Source organism: Camelus bactrianus, chromosome 9 (assembly GCF_048773025.1).
Source record: "Camelus bactrianus isolate YW-2024 breed Bactrian camel chromosome 9, ASM4877302v1, whole genome shotgun sequence".
Lineage (NCBI taxonomy): Eukaryota > Metazoa > Chordata > Mammalia > Artiodactyla > Camelidae > Camelus > Camelus bactrianus.
In genome coordinates this window covers 1,093,961-1,116,831 of record NC_133547.1, presented here as the reverse complement: position 1 = coordinate 1,116,831, position 22,871 = coordinate 1,093,961, and the positions used below count along the sequence as shown (strand labels likewise).

At 46.5% G+C, this 22,871-nt stretch overlaps 1 protein-coding gene across 2 annotated transcripts; it reads right to left on the bottom strand.

Moving 5' to 3' along the window:
- Positions 1–7,013: 7,013 nt before the first annotated feature.
- On the bottom strand, positions 7,014–21,025 carry ZNF550 (zinc finger protein 550). Of its 2 annotated transcripts, none has more exons than XM_074368941.1 (4): positions 20,784–21,025; positions 18,312–18,438; positions 15,510–15,746; positions 7,014–12,341 (listed from the first exon to the last, which is right to left on the bottom strand). In XM_074368941.1, the coding sequence occupies exons 1-4, from the start codon at positions 20,808–20,810 to the stop codon at positions 11,335–11,337; spliced, it is 1,398 nt and encodes a 465-aa protein (XP_074225042.1). In that variant the 5' UTR covers positions 20,811–21,025; the 3' UTR covers positions 7,014–11,334. The 2 variants fall into 2 exon arrangements, with proteins under 2 accessions (XP_074225042.1, XP_074225043.1); XM_074368942.1 differs by having other exon boundaries at positions 15,651–15,746; positions 20,784–21,024.
- Between the last annotated feature and the right edge of the window lie 1,846 nt (positions 21,026–22,871).

Below are 22,871 nucleotides of genomic sequence, written 5' to 3'. Positions count from 1 at the left end.
GCAAAGAAGTAAATTTGCAAGAACAGAATGTAAAACAGAATTTTTTAAAATCGGACCTGAGAATACTGTAAGAAATGGAAAATAAAAACAAAAACTTGGCACACAGGAGTTAAAGGAAAATTTCAGAGTTTAATGTTTGTATTTAGTTTGCTTTTACCTAGTGCTTCACGAACTGGAAAGCATCCAGTTTGTAAAACAGGAAGGTGCTCCGAAGATCTGTACAGAATGTACACCAATAGTTAAGAACAAGTTATAGTAGGCAACAGCTGATTGGTCATAGCAGGGTTACTTTCCTTAGAGGGGGCATAAAGGAAAGTTTTGGAGCTTGGTTGTGAAAAACTAATGCTGACCAGGCATATTCTGATTGGCTGGCCTTGGGTTTCCACTCCTGAAAGAGCCAGAAACTTACGAAAAGGAGAACTAGAGGTAGGTTTTAGCAGGCACACTTGGATCTTCGCATGAGCCACTCCCTTGAGGCTCGTTTAGACACTGTAATCCACACCAGGGGAATAAAAAGTAAAATCACAGTCTATTGTTTTCTGGCTTTTGTGAAAGAAGCCGTTATTACGGTGAATAATTTCCCCCAAGTATTTCTGAGTCACATGATTTCATTTTTCTTGTGGATAGACCCTACAAGTGAGATTACTGTGTCATGTGATATGTATATGGATAGCATTAAAGAAAGTAGCACAGTATTTTCTTTTTTTTTTTTTAGAACAGTATTTCCTGAAGTTATTTATCTATTTGTATTCCCTCAAGAAATATACGAGAGGTGTAGCTGTTTCACATCTTCATCAATTTAGCATTTGAATTTTAGTTGTTCCAATGGTGTGTGGTACTCCCTCACTGTGGCTTTAAATTGTGTTTATGATGGCGAGTAATGACAAGAAGCACATTTTCATTTTCCTATTTACCGTTTATACATACGCCTTTTATGACATACGCCTTCAGAAATTCTGTGACTAATTTAAATTGTGTTATTTGAAAATTTTATTTATAAATACTATTCATATTAAGAATCGTTGTCATTTGTCAGATATATTTCTTGCAAATATCTTTCCCCAGATTGTGACTTGAGTTTTCACTTTCTTAACTGTCTCTTGAATGGCAAATTTTAATTTTGATTAAGTTTCAAATAATCAGTTTATTTTCTTTCATTGATGGTCTTTCTTTGTAAATAAACCCTTCCCTGCACCAAGGACAGAGAGCATTTTTCCTATGTCGTCTTTTGTAGTCTGTTTTTTCTCTGACATTAAGAACTGTGTTGGATCCATTTCAAATTCATTGTTAAGTGATGTGAGGGGAGGTTTACACTTTTTCATCTATTTTTTAGATAAGCCCCACCATATGATCTGTCAGGACAATTTGTTGAAAGTGTTCTCCCTTCTCCCTTAAATGCCTTTGGCAACTTTTATTGGAAATAAATTGACATCATTAGGGTTTGTAGATATCTCAGATCTCTATGCTCTTCCATTGTGCAATGACTGGTTTAGATATATGGTAATTTTTTTCTATTTTATTGTTTTTAATTAATTTATTTTTCTCCTTTTTGAGAGGTGATTAGGTTATTCGTTTTTTTAACGGATGTTCTGGGATCAAACCCAGGACCTCAGGTATGCTAGGCACGGGCTCGTCCACTGAGCTGTCCCCTCCCCTACAGTATTTTTTTATAAGGAAAAACAGATTTTAATTTGTTGTCTTCAAATAATGATTTGTCTATTCTAGCTTCTAGGCATTATTACTTAATAATTTTCGAATCAGTTTATGAATTTCTATCAAAAGAGATTGCTGGAACTGTTAACGCATAATGTGTTCATGTAGAAAAATTAGGGGAAAACTGACAACTTAAAATGTTCTCTGCTCAGATTGAGGTACACACTTCACCTTAATCAAGATCTTTCTTCTCTAGACCTCCAGGAACAAATGTTACGTATTTGTAAAAGCTATTTTAACATCGTTGTCTACTAATTGTTGAATGCTTCTATTGATTTGGGGTTTTTTCTGCTAATTGTGTATTATATTTCTGATTGTTGCCTGGTTAATAATTATCTTTGGATACCAGATATTTTTGACTGCTGCATTTGGTTGCATTGCTTTATGTAATGTTACAATTAAACTTGACATGGAAGTGGTTTCCCAAATGGGAGGCTTCTCTATCAGGCACAGTTCCATTAGTTGCGAGGCCACATGACCCAACCCCTGGAGGCTGGCACAGAACTCATCCCTCAAGAGGTCTCAGTGATTCAGGACGGGGACTCTCTCCACCTTTCCCAGTGAGTTGTAGGTTCTAATCTCATGTAAAAACCCAAGGCCAAGCGGCCACCTCTGTCTCTCAAGACATTGGTGACCTTAAACGATATGACTGTGCCTTCACCTAGGAGACATAAGGGCATCTGGACCTGGCCCAGAGGACACTGTAGGGGCTCGTGATGGAGAACTCTGAACTCCTAGTCTTGTTTGGTAACTGCCATGTGGGCAACCCAAGGCTTCCTCCTTGATCAACCTTTTGCTCATTCCTGGCTGGTAAGCACAGCCTCTCAGGCCTCCCACCTCTACCCACTGCCCTGCTGTGTGCTGTGTTTTGGTCTCCTTCTGCCTGCTCTTCCTGGTTCTGCAACCAGAGACGTCAGACAGGAAACATGCCTTCTGAACACAACCTTCACCCCAGTGCCCGGCACAGTCTGTCCTCGGTCTGAGGTTCTTGTTCCAGAATCCACAAGAGAGAGGCTGACTGGCCCAGCCTGGTTGAGGTGCTCGCCCCCACTGTCCATATAACAGGGCAGTGAGGGATGGGCTGTGCTCCGAAGAGCGACTGAGCCAGGCAGGACCCCGAGTAGTGTCTGTCATCAGTGCCCTCCAGGTCTGGCGTCTCTCTTTTGCAATTGGGTTCCAATGTTATTAGTGTTTCTCTCCAGTACAATCTGCCATGTGTCACTAGTCTACTGCGTCAGCATGCACTGACGATCATTGGGTAGTTGATTATTTCATAAGCTGTTGAAACATTTGCACCCTACTTCGATGGCTATTTCTGCATTTATAAACTAGAAATCCTCTATAAAGAAGAATTTTCAATAATTTTCTGTTAATTTACCTTAAAATACAGTTTGTACAGAAAAGGGAGGCCAGAGCTTGTTCCCCTCACTCTATTTGGTAATTCTCAGGATAATTAATAGGAGCACCGATCTCATCCTCAGACAATAATCAAACGTTTATCTTGATAAGATGCTCCCGTTGCACACGTGCTTAGACTGTGATCCTGGTAGCCTCTGTCCCAGGAGGAAAAAGCATTTGGTAAGTGGCTCTTCTTTTCAGGTAAATCTCATATTAAAATGTTATCTGTTTTAGTCCATTTGAACTGCTATTAAGACAATACCATAGACTGGATGGTTTATGAACAACAGACATTTGTTTCTCACAGTCCCGGAAGCTGGAAGTCCAGACTCAGGGTGCCGGCAGATTCAGTGTCTGGTGAAAGCCCACTTCCTGGTTCAGAGACCAGCTCCTTCTAGGTATGTCCTCATGAGGCGGAAGAGGATGGGAACTTTTGGGGGCCTTTTTCATAAAGGCACTAATTCCATTCACGAGGGTAAAAATGTCATGACCTTGTCGCCTCCCAAACGTTCTGTCTTCTAATTATGACACGAGGCATTAGGTATCGAACTTATGAAGTGAGGGGGACACAAACATTGAGACTGTAGCTGTGTCTATGTCTCGAATTTAAGTTAGAAATATTACATGGGAAAAACAATTGGGCTTGCTGGGGTTGCAACATACATACAGAGATGTATCCATACGGGGAATAATTTTTGTTTGTGTCTGAGAAACAGGCAGAATGCCACGTCATCTACTGCCTTCTGGGCCTCCTGACAGCCAACATCCATTTCCCCTGTCATCATTCTGGCTGAATTCTATTTTTTCTGGTCCCTTGACTGCACATACTGAAGCCTACAAAACTGTATGTGATACTTTGATCTACCTATCGTTGAAGAGCAATAAGATACTATTTGTTGGTTGCCAACTACTGAAATGTACAGAAATATAGAAAATATAGAAATGTATACAAATCACGATGCTGTGGACCACAAGTTAACAGAGCGTTGTAGGCCAATCATACTTCAAAAATAAACAAACTCACTGAAAAAGATATCAGATATGTGGTCATGAGGGCCGAGGGTGGGGGGGTTAGGGGAGGGGGAATGGGTGAAGGTGGTCAAAAGGCACAAACTTCCAGTTATAAGATAACTAAGTACTAGGGATGTAATGTACATGATAAATACAATTCACACTGCTAGATGTTATATACGAAAGTTGTCAAGAGAGGAAATTCTAAGAGTTCTCATAACATGGAGAAAAATTTTCTATTTGTTTAATGTTGTGTTTATGTGAGATGATGGGCATTCACTGAACCTCACTGTGGCTATTTCATAACATGTAAGTCAGGTCGTGATGCTGTGCACCTTAACCTTACACAGTGCAGCACGTCAGTTATACCGCAATAAATCTGACAGGAAAGGAAAAAAAAAGAGGTGGTTTTTGAAACCTAGATTGTAAACCCTGACCTAACTGGTATGCAATCTTTGTGACTGTGGGCAAGACACTTGACAGAAAAACAAAACAAAACAGAAGCATACATATAGATATAGATACCACACAAACACATATATTGTTTGTACCCTGGATTTATTCTTCATAAGGGGAAGTTTTATAAATATCTTTCACTGCTGCCAACCTTGCACAAAATACTCTTAAAAAGTGTAGGTAGCAAATAAGTATCTAATGAATTAATTCTGTCCTCTGCAAAAACAGCTCATTTTATGTAAGTAGCAGTGGATTCAGATGTAACACTGTGTACACTGACAGACTCCAGCTGCTCTAAGAATAAGTGTATAACTAAAACTAATTTTTAAAAATACGAGGAGCATAGTTTTGTTATACCTGGATAATTAAGAATCCAGGAAAAGTCAAAATCTTAATTAACATTGACAAACATATTAACATTACCAAAAAAAAAGCCTCTGTTCCATAAAACACAGAACAGGCAAAATTTAGATACCAGTGAAAGAACAGTCAAAACAACTACATTAAAAATAAAAAGTCAAAAAAGCCAGCGATTCTCAGAGACTTACTCCATCAGGCAAGTGGGCATTTTTTGGCATCAGAGAATTGTTCTGTACCTAGATTGGGAAGTTTTTTTAGGGATAAATGCATTTGTCAGTCATCAGATTGTACAGTTGATAACTGATGTCTTTCCCTGAAATAAATTTTATATTTAAATAGTTTAAAACCCTCCCTGACCTTCAGTTAATGGCATGGACTGTGCCATCACAGGGTTAGTGTTTGCGAACCTAAATCTGGCGCCGTCAAAGAAGCCTGGAAGCAACAGCTCCCTGGTGTAGCACTTCCAGGACCCTGTTCTTGATTTCTCCATACCTTTCTCTACCAGAAGGAAGAACTCCTTGGAGAAAAGACTGATGCCTGGCAGGACAAGGGAAGTTGAAAGATGAAACCTTAATATATTTGGTACCGTAGGTGCACCAAATGTCATGGTGACATGAAATGGGGACAGACCAGCCAGCATGAAGGATGGCTCATGGGAAACCTGAGCTTCAAAACCAGAGACACTGCAGGAGCATCACCCACTTCAGTATTTAAGAATCCACTGATACGAATTAATGAAAAACAAATGGACAGACAAGTCACTGGGAAAACTGACTTCCAAAGAAGAATGCCAACTAATACACGTAGAACACTGATGGAATTTGAAAATCATCAGTGGTGGGGTGAGATACTGATGTGGATCAGTATATTCACCTAGTTTCAAAACATCTTCTTAATTATTTACTAAAAAGAGAAATAATAATTTTACTTATTCTTCATTTTTAAAAAAACTTTTCTCTCCCTTAACAGAAACACTGGGGATTGAACCCAGGACCTCGTGAACGCTGAGCATGCGCTCTACCACTGAGCTGCACGCCCCACCCCCGGGAAAGAGTCATTTTAAAGGCAAGAACACAAACTTAAAGAAGTGACAGAGATTAACGCCAACACTGGTAAAAGCGGACAGCACCACGTCACTTCTGGGGTTTCACTGTAAAGCGAGGCAACAGCGAAATACAGTCATTAGCAAACATCAGAGAAGCAGGAGATTTTACAGAATAAATGTCATAATGTTTGTCAAAAACAGTCAGGTCCAAGAAACTCAATGAAAGGCTGATGGAGTGTCTCCTTAAAGGAGTGTAGGGGGAGTAATGGTAACTAAACACACCATGCGATTCTGGGTGTGGTCATGGACCAGGAAAAATACAAAGGGACAATATTAGGATGAATGATGACATCTGAACTTCGACCATGGATTAAATAGTAGTATTTTACTAATATTGAATTTCCTGATCATGATAATACTCCAGTATAAAATATACTCTTAGGAAACATGCATTGAAGTATTCATTTGTACAGAGGCAAGATATTTCCAAGTTAAACTCAAACTGCTCAGAAACACACATACATATACGTGGAGAGAGAGAATGATAAAAAGATGCAAAGCAAACAAGTGTTTAACTCGGGTAAATGTGACACAAGAGTATCTTGTACTAGTCTTACAAGTTTTCTGCAAGTTTAAAACTATACAGAAAACTTAAAAACACAAAAATCAATATATATGTTTCACCACCTACAGAAAACATGTCATATAATCAACTCAGAAGAGGCATAAAGATAATTTGATGCTAATTCACTCATTCTTGCTGTTTTTTTAAACAAAGTATAGAATGGATTTTCCTTAAACATCTAATCCACAAAAAATTCTACAACATATGCCATACATATGATCTATTATTAAATATTTCCCCCAAGGAGGTGAGGGTGTAGTTCAGGGCTAGAGTGCATGCTTAGCATGCACAAGGTCCTGGGTTCAATCCCCAGTGCTTCCATTAAAAAAAAAAAAAGAAAATTAATAAATAAACCTAATTATCTCCCCTCCCCCCAAAAATCTCCCAAAGATCAAGGATAAAATAAACATAACTGGTATCTCCTCTGTCCTTCAACATTACTCCACAGGAGTTATTTAATTCTGTATGGCAAGAAATAATATACACCTGTATGCATGAGAAAGGAAGAAAGAAGCTATCTTTTCTCACCTCTTTAAAATATGTGCTACCATATTGTCGTCACCCCATCAGTCCTAAGTGAACACTCTATTAATGTTTCACCTTGCCCCTACCCCCATGTTTTCCTTCCTCTGTGTCCTCTTTCCTCTTTTCCACGGAACTCATTACTTTCTAACCTACTGTGTAACTTAATCACTTAGGGACATTGCAAGTGGAATGTTTTGCTCAACCAGAATATAAGCTCCACCAGGGCAAAATCATCGACGTCCTGTGCATGTGCATCTCATCTACCCGAAGTGTCGGACACACACATGATGTACAACTAATTATTTCTTGGAGCACGGAATAAACGTCACCTTACTTTGTCATCCATGTGTGCCGATGCTGCTACTCACTGTAACTTTCCCGATTCACTGCCCTCCCTGCATACTCAGTACCCTGACTGCTCTCGAGCATGAGAAACAACTAGGGGTTGGGGCTTAACAGATACACACACTACTATATATAAAATAGATAAACAAGGACCTACTGTATAACACAGGGAACTAAATTCAGTTTCTTTCAATAACATGATGGAAAAGAATCTGAAAAGAAAAAAAATGTGTATGTGTATAACTGAATCGGTTTGCCGTACACCTGAAACTAACACTGTAAATCAACTACACGTCAATAAAAAATAAAAATTTTAAAATAAAGCGAATTACCTCCCTCCATTAAAAAAAGAAATGATAATAAAAGATCAGATCAGGGATGGCTGAATATCCTGCAGCAGCCAGATTGAAAAAAAAAAAAAAGCCTTATGGAAAACATCTTAAAAAAGACTTGGTCATTGTATGGAAAAGGAACCTGTTTGGAAATCCAGGAGTTTATGAGGAAAGCACTAACCATTCTCTAGACTGCTGTTCTAACCTGCAGATCCTGGATCTGAGCTGCGACGTTCCCAGCCTCCAGCCAGCCCTGCTTCAGACTGGTCCCCATGATCCATGATGACAGAAGCCAATTCCTTAATATCCTGTTGCTACTTTCCTGAATCCAGAGGTTTTCGTATAGTGACACACTCCTGAAAGTCAGGGGGAGATTGTCAACTCTGCCCTGAACGGGTTTTTCTTCAGATTGCAGGGCTTGTCCCTATACTTGCTTACAAACGTGAATAGTTATACCACCCTCTAGATTTTTTTCCAGTTGTCGAATATACTGTGCAGTGTTTAACTCAGATACTTCAGTCTGTCCATTTATCTTTATTTCAAAAATCTGAACACCAGCGTATACCGAACTCAGTGTGATTACAGTAGCATGCCCCATGCATGTGGATTCCTATTTCCGGTAATTGGCCTACTCTAGCGGGTCAGTCTATGCTAGTGGGCGGTTCTTGTGAGGTGGGTGGGGCAGTGGGCAGGGCTCTGTGCCTCCACACTTGCCTTTTGCTCTCTAAGCAGGACAGGAAAAGCTTGTTTCCCTCTGGATATTGGGGCCCTTTACCAGGATTAACTAAATGCATGGGTTTGGGTTTAGGAAAACAACGCCTTGAGTTACCTACCTTTATGGGGCCATTGCCTAACTCACTGCATTTGCAGAGTTTTTTCAAAGTTCTGTTTAATAAGCACTTGGCATAAATTCTTTCCTGTTCCAGGAGGATTTTTCTTACAATTGCATCTGGGGGATGCTGCTCATGTGTCCGGTATTAAAGAAGTTTTGCTATTTTGCATCAGTAGTGGCCTTTTCCCCTCCAGCCCTGCTAATTGATTCTTTTTAATAAACCGAATGTTTGGTTAAAAAAAAAAAAAACTTGATGATTAATAAATATATGTAACTATGTTAAAAAAAAGTGTTGTCATGCCCTGTGCAGCACATAAAGGGTGCACGCCCACTGTGAAAAGATGAAGTGTGTACATGGTCTTTAAAAAGGCGCTGAAGACAGTTCCAAGTGAGGAAATTATTTTATCCTTTTCTGTACAAGAAATTTTTTTTTCAAAAAATTTTTAATTGGGGAGGTAACTGTTTATTTAATGAATTACTTATTTTTAACAGAGGTACTGGGGATTGCACTCTACCACTGCACTATACCCTCCCCTCTTGTACAAGAGATTTTTTAACCAGAGTTAACACTGATTATCTTGTAGCGCTTGAAAACTAATCTCAAAGTAAAAAAAAAAAAATCTCGGGACAAATATCAAATAACCACATCCAAAGGCAGCACAAAGGAGTAAGTCCACAGTGCCCACTGGGAAACCCATAAAGATGCCACCTGCATGGACTTGTCTGGACTCACCAGTTACACATCCCTGGCCCTAGGAGGGAGGGTATAGCTCAAGGGGCAGAGCGTGTGCTCGTCATCCGCAGTACCTCTGTTAAGAAAACAGGAAAGAAAGAAATCTAATTACCTCTCCCCACTCCCACATAGAAAGAAATCAAGGGCTGGCATTCTGGAGTACAGACATTTTTTAGAGCAGTGAAAATGCTTTGCATGACATTATAATGATGGATATATGTCACTATAATTTTCTCCAACCTAAGGTGAACTGTGGACTTTGGTGATTATGACGTGTCAATGTAGGGTCATTGTTAGTTAAAAAAAAAAAAAAAAGTACCACTCTGGTAAACGACTTTGACAATGGCTATGCACGTGTGTGTTAACGGTGTATATGCAAAATTTCTGTACTTTCCTGTCAGTTTTGGTGTAAACCTACAACTGCTTCAAAAAAAAAGTCTTAAAATTAAAAACAAGTGTTAGGGTAGACATTTTTGGCAAAACTTTTTCAGTTTTATATATATGTCTCCGTATTATACATGTGTTTTTGTGGGATTGTGATGTAAAATGTATTTTTTAGGTTAAAAAAAGTTTGCAGGCGTGAGGGTGGGTATAGCTCAGTGGTAGAGTGTGTGCTTAACATGCACGAGGTCCTGAGTTCAATCCCAGTACCTTCATTAAGAAAAACAAACAAAAAAACCCTAATTACCTCCCCACTATTTAAAAAAAAAAGAATTTCACAATATTGTAAACTGACTATACTTCAATAAAAAAAAAGAATGCAGAAAAAGTTTGCCACTGTCGGTTAAGTTATACCAGCAAATAAAAGCACAAATTAACCCCTCTCCCCTAAAAAAAGGAAAAGGAAAAAAAATCAAGGGCCAGGATCCTTTTGCTCTCAGACATCGCCCCCCCCCCCCCCGAACCTGATGAGAGACCGCAGCGGGCGTGGCAGGGCGGTCTGGAAGAGGCTGCCGAGGCACCTGCTTATTCCGTTTACAGCCACCGCTGCCTGCTTTCCTTCTTCCTTTTAAGGTAATGCTGAGATGGCTTCTTAATTGTGAACCCAGGACCCCATGCACGCTATCTATGCACGCGCTCTACCATTGAGCTATGCCCTCCCGAAAGCTGTTCCGTTTTGTTTTGGGCCCTGGGGCCTGCTTGGATGATGGAGCTCTCTAGTAGGTCGCGTCCCCTAGCTCTTCTGGGCGGGATCTGTCGGGCTCTCCCCAGGGAGACAGGCTGGGCTTCCGTCTCAGTGGCATCCAGCTTGTACTGGCTGAGCACTGTCCCTCACCCGTCCTGGCACATCACCCTCGCCCTGGCCGGAGCACGGCCTGAAGATCCAAGCGGCTGGAATCTGCACATCTGGGCACAGAGGTCCCTCCATCCCCGCCTCAGCCTCCCTGGTGTCACTCTCCCCGCCAGGCACACGAGGCAATGCCCGGTGCGGGCTGCCCGGGCGCCCTAACCAGGTGGACTGGCGCTCCTGCGGACGGGCGATCATCTCAGCACAGGCTGGGCGGGCAGACCAAGCGAAGCACCTTGGCCGTGGCTGAAGGCTGCGGTCAGGGCCCGGGACGCCACGTCTGTCCCCGTGTGCCTCCTCACAGGTGCAGCCCAAGCTCCGCCGGGTTCCAGCGTGAGCCCGCGGGACAAGTGGTGACCGGCACGGGCGGTCCCGGCGGCGACGATGACGCGGTTCCTCTCCGTTACCTGTGCGTGTCCTCGGGGCTGAGAATGGTTCTCGTGTTCGATGCAGCATCTCTCGCCGCGTGTCTCCCGAGGTCGGCGGGGGCGGCCTGCAGGCGACGCGCCTCCTCCGCGGCGCGCACCCCCCAGCTGCCGGCGGCGGCGGCAGGCTTCGTGCCTTCACTGCGCCCCACGGCGGCCCGTGTGGCCGAAGCCCGACAGCGGAACCCTCTGCAGCTGCCCCCGCACGCACGGGGCCCCGCCCTCCCGCGGGGCGCGGGCCCGCGCTCACGTGTGGACCCGCCGGTGCTGCAGGAGGTGGGAGCGGCGTTTGAAGGCCTTGCCGCACTGGCCGCAGGCGAACGGCGTGGCGGCGGCGTGGACCACCGCGTGCTGCAGCAGGTAGGTGCTGCGGTGGAAGGCCTTGCCGCACTGGCCGCAGCGGAACGGCCGCTCGCCGGTGTGCAGGCGCCGGTGCTGCGCCAGCTCCGAGCCGCAGCGGAACGCCTTGCCGCAGTCCCCGCACGCGAACGGCTTCTCCCCGCTGTGCGTGAGGCAGTGCTGCAGCAGGTGCGCCCTGTGGCTGAAGGCCTTCCCGCAGTCCCGGCACGCGAAGGGCTTCTCCCCCGTGTGCGTCCGACGGTGGCGGAGGAACGTGGACCGGTGCGTGAAGGCCTTGCGACACTGACCGCACTCGTAGGGCTTCTCCCCGGTGTGCACGGGCCGGTGCTGGGTGAGGTAGGACCGGCGTTTGAAGGCCTTGCCGCAGTCCCCGCACCGGAAGGGCTTCTCCCCGCTGTGCGTGAGGTGGTGCCGGACCAGGGTGGAGCTCTGGCTGAAGGCCTTCCCGCACGCGCTGCACTCGTAGGGCTTCATTCCCGTGTGAACCCGCTGGTGGCGAGCCAGGTACCACTTCCTGCGAAACCCTTTCCCGCACTGCTTGCATTTGTAGACGTGAGGAACCATGGGGCCTTTTGGCGGTCCTGGTGGGTCAGGCTGGTGGAGAACAGCCCCCAGAGAGACTCTCCCCTCTAACGCCCCAGAGCGCAGACTAGCACCCGTTCCCAGACCCTCGTTTCCAAGGCTCATCTTCCTGAGGTGGGTCTCCTTGTGGGGGGCTGTCTGTGGCCTCAGCTGATCCCTCTCCACTTCCAGAATTCCCCCTGGATCCCTGGCCTGCCCCGACCTGGAGCACCTTGAAGATCCCAGAGTCAGGCTTCCCCGGAGCAAGGCTCCCTCGGACAAAACCAGCTGCGAAGTGCTTGGCTCTCTGGTCTGAGGTTCTGCTCTGTCACCTGAAGAGAATCCAACACACAAAGGGACTGGTAGTAAAGCAATACACGAGAGAAAAAAGCAGCACTTCAGTGGACAGATGAGGATACTTCCTGTGTTTTTACATTGATGTAATCTAGATTTCCAGTGACTTTTTATGATCCTCGTACCCTGACACCACTAGAGGGAAAATCCGGACAGTAGCCTGGGCCAGGACACAGAGAACCGGAGGGGAGACTCCTCCCACAGCCCAGAGTAGGAGAGGGGGACAGTCTTGATAATACAGTCCGGGGAGCATCTGTTCCAAGGACTGAGGTCCTGCTGCTATGAAAGCTTAGGGAACTGACACCTAACAAGACTGGGAAGGAAAAGGTCATCTTCCCTGGGAGGATCTCAAGAGCTGGGTCCTAATGGGAAGTCAGAGTCTCCAGAAAGAAGGGGCACTGGCTGAACAGGAGGAGGAAGCCTGGGTACATTCACCCTTGGAGACCGTGTGAGACTTAACAACGAAAATGGCTGCCACGAGGCATCACCTCACACCAGTCAGAATGGACATCGTTAAAAGCCCACAAATGACAAACGCTGGAGAGGGTGAGGAGACAAGGGAACCCTCCTACACTGATGGTGGGAATGTAAATTGGTACAGCCACTGTGGAAAGCAGTATGGAGGTTCCTCAAAAACTGTACAAACAACTCTTACCGTATGATCCAGCAATCCCACTCCTGTGTATATAACCAAGAAAACTCTACTTTAAAAAGACACATGCACCCCTATGTTCATGGCAGCACTATTTACAATAGCCAAGCCATGGAAGCAAGCCAAATGTCTACTGACTGGATAAAGAAGCTGTGGTATGTGTGTGTGTATGTGTGTATATAAATTGGGACTTTGGGATTTGCAGATACTAATATATATAAAATAGATAAACAACAAGGTCCTACTGTGCAGCACAGGGAACTCTATTCAATACCTCGTAGTAACCTAGAATGAAAAAGCATATGAAAACGAATATATGTATGTATATGTACGACTGAAACATGATGCTGTACAAAAGAAACTGACACAACATTGTAAACTAACTATACTTCACTTTAAAAAAAAAAAAGAAGGAAATGGCAGCAGGGAGGGTGTAGCTCAGTGGTGAGTGGGTGCTCAGCATGTACAAAGTCCTGGGTCCAATCCCTCGTACCTCCATCAAAATAAATAAGTTAATTAATTAACAAATAACCTAATTACCTCTCTTCACAAAGAAAATTTAAAAAATAAACCAAACCACTGCTTTTCTTGTTTTCATACTCACACATATTTAGAGCACTCTATTTTGTTGTTTTGGTTAAGAAAACTTAGCATTTCTTAAAGAAAACCAACCCCATTCAAGTTGTCTATTAATTCTGTCAGCTTCTATCTTTGTTATTCATAAATCTCTTCATACTGTTGTGTTTTCCCCCTGTTTAACGACTGATACAATATCCTAAACACAAGGATATTTTGGACTTAATACCTTGAGTGTAATAAGAATGGCTTAAGAAAAAAAAAGAAAAAGAGAGTGAAGACGCAGGTTCCCCAAGAAGGCAAAGGTACCAAGCAGGCTCCAGCAGAGGAAGTGGACGCGATCAGAGGAAGACATCCTCTGTGGGGTGTGGGGGGACCATAGGGGAGAGACAAAGGTGAGTCTTCAAGGGCTCAGGAGCAAGACACAGAAGGACACAGCCTTTATTTTTACTTATTTATTTAATGTCTTTGCAGGGGGAGCAGTTAGGCTTATTTACTTAATTTATCTATTTAATGGGGGCACTGAGGATTGAACCCAGGACCTTGTGCACGCTAAGCACGAGCTATACTATCCCCATGCCTTAATTTTTCTGATGCTGATTTTAGCTAAGACACCAGCGATGGAGGATGTGAGAAGATCTGGAATGTGTCTGGGTGGCCACAGGGCAGGTGCAGGGACGACTGCTGATCAGAAGCATAGAACAGATGTGCAGAGACCTGGTGGAGACTCTGGCATCATCTGAGCAAAGGATGATGCAAGCCTGGAGGAGGGTGTTGGTGATGGATTCAGGACACATGGACAACATCCAATGGGCAGGGCTGGGGATGGACAGATGGAGGCAGAGACCCTGTCTGAGGTGTTTCCAATGTGTTTTTGTTTGTTCGTTTGTTTGTTTTAAGCAGAGAAAGGTTTACTGCAAGGGTCAAGCAAGGAGGACAGGCGGGTCAGGTTCAAAAGACCCAAACTCCCAATCTTCTCATCTGCGCAGATGGCAGGAGGTTCTCAGAACTGGGCACGGGGAGGCGTGGGCAGGATCACGGGTGTCTTCTAAGGTCTGATGCACCTGAGGTGCCGCTGAGACACTAACATGGAGACTCGGGATTAAGGAAATGGGGGTGGAGGAGTGGCGACTGAAACAGAGGGCCTGCGGTGGAGCTGGCTGAAGACACTCAGGCTGGCCGAGAAGCCGAAGGACCACTGGAGAGACTCGCTCCGGATTATTCCAGTCACAGTTAGCAGCACGGATGTGGGGCCAAAAAAGCCAACATCTCCTTGGTGTCTTTTCGGGCAAGAGGGGCAGGAAGACTGTCCAAGGGGCTGCTTCTGAGTGTCTGATGGACAGACAGGAGGATGGAGAGATGGACGGAGAAGGTGGGCAAGGGCTCAGTACAGAGCACAGCATAGATCCTAACCTCAAGGGGAAGAGAGGCCTTTTCCCTCTGAGTCCAGAAGCCCAGGAAAAAAGGCACGACACCGCCGCCACTGCCGACGGTCCACACATCACACGGGTGCATGGAGAGCTGGCCTCTGCCGGCCTCTCCGAGAGGCCGGACGCTATCCTGAACGGCTTGCTGCATTGTCTCATCACAACTTCGACCAGCGCTCACCCAGAAACGATCCTCACTCTGACTTTCTGAGAGCGGGGAGCGTACAGTAGCCTGAGGTCACAGAAATCAAGCCCACCGGCCCCCCGGGCACACGGCTACCCCGCACTCTCCAGTCCTGAGCACCCAGGTGCAGCCAAAGGCCCAGTTCTTGTCAGTGGAATTTCTGCGAGCAAAGTACAGGAGCGTCTGGGTGTGACCCCCGACCTCGCTTCCCCTCCGCCTGCTGGATGGAGCTGGACCGACCTTGAAGCTAGACAATGATGGTGGAAGGTGCCTGGGTCTCTAAGTAACGGCATGGGCCAGGGCTGACCTGCTGATGCACACGATCCTTTGATGTGAGAGAACAACCAGACTCTGCAAAGAGTTCCCTCCAGAAGGTGAGAGGCTTGGGTCCCCGTGCGTTCCAAAGGCTGCCCTGAATCCACTGTCCCAGCGAGCTCCCGGTTCCTACCTGGACATGTGCTCCATGAGAGGCCCCTCGTGACTGTCCATACCTTTGGCCCAGGCTCCAGCAGGTGCATCAGCTCTGCTTTGGGAACTGGATGCCCTGTTGATGGAGGAAGAAACAGCACATAAGTGTTTGGATGAGAAGAATGAAAACCCCTCCACTCTGTCTGGTACTTCAGGACAGAAGTGAGACCGTGAATGTAGCTGCCCCCTAAGGAAAGACCATGTTGATGGGTGACCTGGAAACCAAGGGCAATAATACCACTCCTGGGCCACATCTGCTGTCGAGGGCGGTGCTGTCTGTCTACACAACACCGCTGCCCTTGAACTTCATCAGGGGAAGCCGACCCCATGCAGGTGCACGTGGCTCTCACACACAACCCCGGGATGCTGGGATGGTCAGCCCTCCACCCAGGACATGCTTCCTAACTCACCTAAGTCAACTGGTCCTCAAACACCTTGTGCTTCAAAACTCCCCATGGATGCCCAATCCCAACCTCAAACCAAAAGAAACAGAACTTCTTAGGGTCAGACCTCGGCATCGCTATTTCTGAAATCTCCCCAGGAGATTCTAACGCCCAGAGAGGACTGAAGTCCATTGGTGGAAATAAATCGGCCAATGGCATCCCTGGTCATCAGTCATCTGAAGGAGGCAGGTGACCTCAGCTGGCCTGTCTTCTGAAGAGAGTCTTTATCCCAACGTGGGACAAGAGGGCTGAAGACGGGGTCTCTGCAGCATCCTCCACCCCCACCGCGAAGCTGGCCCGAGGAAGAGGGGGACGCCAGCCCAGGAAGAAGAGCAGCAGAACCTTCGTGCCACTGATGATGTAGCTGCTGCTGTGGGGGCCCTGGGGCTTGTCCTGAGTTGAGGTGGTAAATTCCCACCCAACGGGGAAGCCACTCTAAGTCACTTTTCTGTTACATGCAGCCAAACGCATCTCAACAAAGATGGAGGGGGGGTTCTGTACCGAAGCCCAGGGACTGAGGTTCCAGGAGCCACCCAAGTCTCAACTGGCAGGTTCTGATTCTCAGCCCAGGATTCACTCCAACAGGTCACAGTACAGGTCACCAATGTGTGCTATGTGCCGGACACCACGCTCAGGGAGCGGGCAGAGGAAAGGTGAATCGGCCGGGAGCTGTGCACTCTCTCCCCTCAGGGCCTATTCTCCTGCTGGTTCCTCCACCTGGAACCTCTCCTCACCCTCCCTCCCAATGCTCAGCCTTCCAGTCTCAGATCCAACATCACTGCCTGAGATGCCTTTTTCGAATCATCCATGATAGGTTATGGCCTCCTGGATATACACTCCTGAATTCCTTATTTTTCCTTCTACAACTCATCACACTTCATCTCAGGTTTGATGTCTATAGATACAGCAAGTTTCTACTGTACAGCACAGGGAACTATGTTCAATATCTTGTATTAACTTATGATGAAAAAGAATATGAAAAAGAATATATGTATACATATGACTGAAACATTATGCTGTACACCAGAAATTGACACAGCATTGTAAACTAACTACATTTAAATTAAAAAAAAAAAAAAAAAACTACAAAAAACCTCTAAAAAAAAAAAACCGATGTCTGCCTCCACAATGAAACTCAGTGTCATGGGTCTGCAAAGCACACACAGTGATGGATGGCTTCTCTTTAAACTGGCCCCTTTTTAAAATTTTTCCTGAACAGTTGACAACACTTCTTCGCTTTGGTAAATGAGCAAAGTCAATTTCACTTTCCATAAATGGAAATTTACCATCAAAATACAACAATGAAATCAAAACAATGCCATTAAATGGCGGGGGTGGGGGAGGTACAGCTCAGTGGTAGAGGGCATGCTTAGCATGCACCAGGTCCTGGGTTCAATCCCCAGCACCTCCATTAAAAATAAAGAAATAAATAAACCTAATTCCCCACCTCTCCCAGAAATGGCTGAGTAAAGAAAATACTAACATTATTTTTTTTTTAATGCCATTTAAGGCCCCAGGGAGTTCATGTAGACTGCTCAGGGCTGTGAGCTGAGGCTGTTCCTTCCTTGAAAAGAAAACTTAACCATTAGGGGACACGGAATCCTCACCCACTCTCACTGATTTGAGACTTTCTCCTGACAACGATCAGCATGTGAGACAGAGAAGGTGAAAGGACTGGCTTCTGCAGGGGATATCCCATGGCCTTTCCTACACTCCTGTGCACCTTCCAAATCACCTCCTGCCCAGTGGAGGGTCATGGCCCAGTGTCAGAAAGTGTGGTAACAATATTAGCACTTCTAATCGAGACTGTGCTGTTCAGAAGATCCCTGGGTGGCACCAGTGACAAATGACAAGCAGGGGTCTGCCTGACTCACCCTCCCTTCTGAGAACAGCCCATCATCCACGGCCCCTGTAACAGGGCTGTGAGACCTGACCCACCAGGCTGGTCCAGTCAGCTTCCCTCCTGTGGAACCTGGAACGGGGACCTCAGACTGAGGCCTGGGTGTGCTAGGCACTGGGATGAAAGTTGGTGTTCAGAAGGAAGTTTCTATCGCACTGATCCCTGATACAGACAGAGGGAGACCAGAAAACTGCAGGGCCTGTGGGGAGGAGGGAATGTGACTCCTGTGACCCTCTTTATTGGCCAGGAAACAAGAGGAGGCTGCGGTCCCCCTCAGGTGTAAGACATGAGCACTTACCCAGTGACACCAGGAGCCCACAGGTCTCCAGCATCACCTCCCGATACAGGGTCCTCTGGTCCAGGTCAAGTTGCCCCCACTCCTCCTGGGTAAAAGTCACGGCCACATCCTTGAAGGTCACCAATACCTGGAGAGTCAAACAAAGGTCATGGGATTGGCCCTGTGCCCTCGGATGAGATCAAGCTTATTACTCAGGTGCTGGTTAGGGTGCAGGGACTCAGGCCTGAATCACCGAGGCCTCCTGTGGGCCAAGCTCTGTGCGGGACTCAGGGTGAAGGTGGAAGCAGCCTTTGGATATAAGGCAACTGTGGCTCAGAGAAAAGCCTCCCCTAGGGGAATCTACCAGCAATGACACAGACAACGGTGTTCTGTGAGGACGGTGGAGGGGCAGAAGGTAAGTGCTCTGGGAAAAATTTCATGAGGGCAATTCCGACAATGATCACGGCAGAGGCAACAGCTGAGCCGCCCTGGTCCTCACCGTGCACCTGTCCTGGGCTGAGGGCTTCACATGCTCAGGTAAAGTGACTAAAGCTCCCTGGCTCTGGAGCCAGAATTCCAGGGTCTGAATCCAGGCTCTTGAATCTGTCACTGCTGACTGTGTGACCCTGGGGCGGGCATCCCACCATTTCTCTCAACATCCATTTCTGCACCAATACAGGAAACAATTCCCACTATGCCAATTCTGAGAACTAAAGAGAAAGTGTTCACACAGCAGATGCTGGCACAGCTCAATGTATCTTGTGAATTTTTTTCTAATCCTCTGCCAGCCCCTGAGCTAAATGCCAAAATCACCTGCGTGTCACAGTCGGAGGCCTGAGGGTCAGGCAGCTCTAGAAAGTCACCCACAATCTCAAATTTAAGGAACAGAAGTGGACATGGAATTGAACATTCAGCAAAATCCAGAACACAGTTGTCAGAGATGTCACATGGGCAGGTGGGGGCCAGGGGTACCTCGGCCAGAACTGACACAGCCAGGAAAAAACTATCCAAAGAGGTGATACTGATGCACAGGAAGAGTGAGGAGAGACAGCCCTGCAGAGACCTGAGAACAGGGCCCCACACAAAGGAAAGTGCAAGGGCAAAAGCTGTAAACTGGGGAGGAGTTTGGCAAGTTCAGGACCTCCTGGCCAGGTGCAGTGAGCTGGCTAAGAATGGAAAGGAAAAAGGCCTGGAGGCAGGCAAGGGGCACAGCCAGCAGAGCTCTGTGGGTCCCGCTTGGGAGGAAGATTGTATTTATTATAAGTGTGATGAGACCACCTGTTGGGGAGACCCAGTCATTCATTTAACCATTTGTTGAGTACCTTTTACAAGCCCAGGCACTCACAATCCCGGGCTGGAAAGAGATCCTAAACAAGCAACTAAGTAAACGAGCAAGACAATGTCAGAGGGACCTAAGATGCCAAAGTCAAGAAAATAGACTGAGAAAACTAAAGAGGTTACAGTCTGCTGTAGATGGGGCACTGGAAAAGGCCTGTTTCAGGACAGCACACTGGAGTGAGTCTGAAATAAAGTGAGGAGGGGAGCCACGTGGACGGGAGATTAACAAATCAGACAGGTCCTGACAGTCAATGAGGACTAGGATGAGGGTACTCAGGGTGACGGCTATGGACTTACCCAGGACCTGCTGTGCTTTCGTGTCCAGACGGACACCACACTCCTACACACTGTCCTCAATGACCATCTGAGTGGACTCACTTATCAACATAACTGAATCTCAACAGGAAAACAGATTCACGACTGTCAGTGGGAAGCCAGTTCACCTGCTCTAACCTGAAAGATAAAATTCCCTGGCCTTCCTGGCCCCCAGCCTGTCCTGACACCCATTCTGTCCTAGCAGAACCGCTATAACCAAACTGCTGCAGGCTACTCCTGGCTCTTCCCCTCCCCAGCTCTTTTCTTCGTTGAGATTACAGGACAGAGAAGCCCAAGGGTCAGATTCCCCCGGAGATGGGCCGCTAAGATCAGTGTAGGCCCAGGAGGCACTTCCGCGGAGAAAGAGCCAGAGCGATGCTCCCTGGACTGTGCTGGACACCAGGGAACACACCACCCACGTCCCTTTTCTAGTTCCCTTAACCCAGGTGCAGAAACTTTAATCTTCCTATTTTATAACGGAGAAAAGAGAAGCCAAGGCAGCAGGGGAAGGTGCTCGAGGTCACAGCCTTGGGAAGGAACGTAGCCGCAACACACAGAAAGGTCTCGGAAATGTCCGGCCTGCGCTCCTCCCCGCGGGTTGCTCCACGCAAGCAGGAGGGATTCCACACGGCATGCCACTGACTGTCAGAAACGACCCTCCCCCGGAGGCCCTGGGCTGGACTCCGACCTGGAGCACAAGGGACCCCTCCGGAGGCGCGACGAACAACGTCCTGGAGAGCACACGGCGAAGAGTCCAGGACAGCGCCGGCCGCGCAGCAGAGCGCCTGGGCCTCGCGCTGGGGGTCCGGGCGGGCGTGGCCTGGCGCGCCGTCCACTCACCTGCGCCGGGGTCACCAAGGCCGCCATCGGGCCGCGGGGAGGCTGGGGCCGTGCGAGGGAGAGGGGTGGGTCGGGGGCTCAGCTGACCCTCCCCGCGGTCACACAGGCGCACGGGGCTCCTCCTTGCGGTCCTCCCCGCGCGGTCCCAACGCCGAGCTAGAACTCACCGACCAGAGACAACCGCCCCGACGCCAACAAACGCCCACCCCAACGGCGCCGGAAGCCCCACCCCCGACAGAACCGTCCGCGACGCCCCTTTCCTGTGACGTCACCGGTCCGGCTGGCACCGCCTTCCTGTGCAGCACAGCCTTCTGGGTAATGTAGTTTTTCTCTGTATCTGTCCAGGAGAGGGAGTCTCTGCCTCTTTAGGACCTCTGGGCCCAAAGACGTGGCCTCTGACACTGGAAAAGAGACTGCAAAGGCTCTAATGAAGGCGAGGCATCGGATGTTCTAAAGGAGACGCACCCAGATTTCCCGGTTGTGTTTTCGGTATCTTGTATTTAAGATGCTCCTAACCGAGCAAGTGGACACATTGTACTGTAAACTTTTGAAGCTTCATATTTTGCTATCCTCACAATTATGTTATGAGCACCCCGCCCAGGTGAGCTAGTATACCAGTGTTATAAGGCTGGCCCCTGACACAAGTTCCCCTTCGTGTCCTCCCCTGTGACCTAGTGACATCTCAATGCACCAGTGAAATCCACTCATGACATTTGCCTGCATACTCCCCTGACGCCCAATAATGGCACTTGTCTCGGGGTCTCACTCTCTCTCTCCCTCCGGGATCTGGTCCTGCTTGGTTGAAGCCTCCTTACATGATATCATGATACCCTTAAGATATAGTATACCTTAAGTCATAGGCGTGAACAATAAATTCCTTGTTACTCTTCAGAGATATGCAGACTGAAGCTTTACAATAATTTTGTAAGTTTCATTATGTTTGCTCAGGGTCAGGTGAGAAAGGACTTCACACATGGCCATTACTGGTATGTTGGGGAAGAAGAGGTTAAATGTGCCTGAAACAGACGGATAATAGAAAAATTTTGCTTCCTATAAATTTTTAAATAAATTTCTGAAGCCCTAAGAACTTTGTGTTCAATATATAGAATACATTTATTTTATGAAAAAAGACAGAGCTTTGACATAAATTATAATTTTAAGCTTATGTTATTATCCAAGTATCTGTATATTTTTTTCTGTCCTTTCTCTTTTTTGAACATATATTCCCTTTAAGGGAGACATTACATTGTAGACTGCATTCAGCAAACAGGAACCAAAGAAAAATCAGAATGAGCACAGTGTGGTGCCACTCAGTCACCAAGTGCATGCTTTCAGCAGTTGGCAACCAACAAGTATTATCGTATTACTCTTCAACTTTACATAGATCAAATCTTCAGAGATAATTGTGTAGGCCTCCATACGTGCAGTCAAGGGACAAGAAAGAATATAGGTCAGCCAGGAACATGACGGGGAAATGGATGATGGCTGTCAGGAGACCCAGAAGAAAGTAGATATGTGTAGTTTCCCACATAAAAAAACTCTTCCCTACATTGAAAACATCTCAGTGTTTGTGTTGCAAGCCCAGCACGCCCAACTACTTTTTCCATATATTATTTCTGAATCAATTTCCTGAAGTGCATACTGCTATGGTCTCGACATTTCTGTCCGCCTCAATTCATTTGTTCAAAACCTAATGCCTAATGTCATGGCATTAGAGATAAGACACTTAGTAGGCAGTTAGGTCATGAGGGTTCTATCATCTTAAATGGAATTAGCGCCCTTATAAAAGAGCCCCCAGATTGTTTCCTTCCCCTTCTGACATGTGAGGACATAGCAAGAAGGACCTTTCCTATGAACCAGGAAGTGGGATCTCACCAGACAGTGAAACTGCAGGCACCTTGAGTTTGGACTTCCAGCATCCAGAACTGTGAGAAGTAAATGTCTACTGTTTATAAGCCAATGAACCTATGATATTTTCTCCTAGCAGTTTGTATGACTAAAACAGATAAAATTAATATTAAAATATGGGACTTATCTGAAAAGAAGAGCCACTAATCAAATGTTTTGCTATTACGACAGAGGCTGCCA

Excerpts from the sequence above, each read along its gene's own strand:
- ZNF550 (XM_074368941.1), bottom strand. The coding sequence starts at position 20,810 with ATGGCGGCCTTGGTGACCCCGGCGCAG. Across the intron at positions 18,439-20,783 it reads CCTTGGTGACCCCGGCGCAG|GTATTGGTGACCTTCAAGGA; the intron begins GTGAGTGGACGG and ends TTGACTCTCCAG. Across the intron at positions 15,747-18,311 it reads TGGGCTCCTGGTGTCACTGG|GGCATCCAGTTCCCAAAGCA; the intron begins GTAAGTGCTCAT and ends CTCCATCAACAG.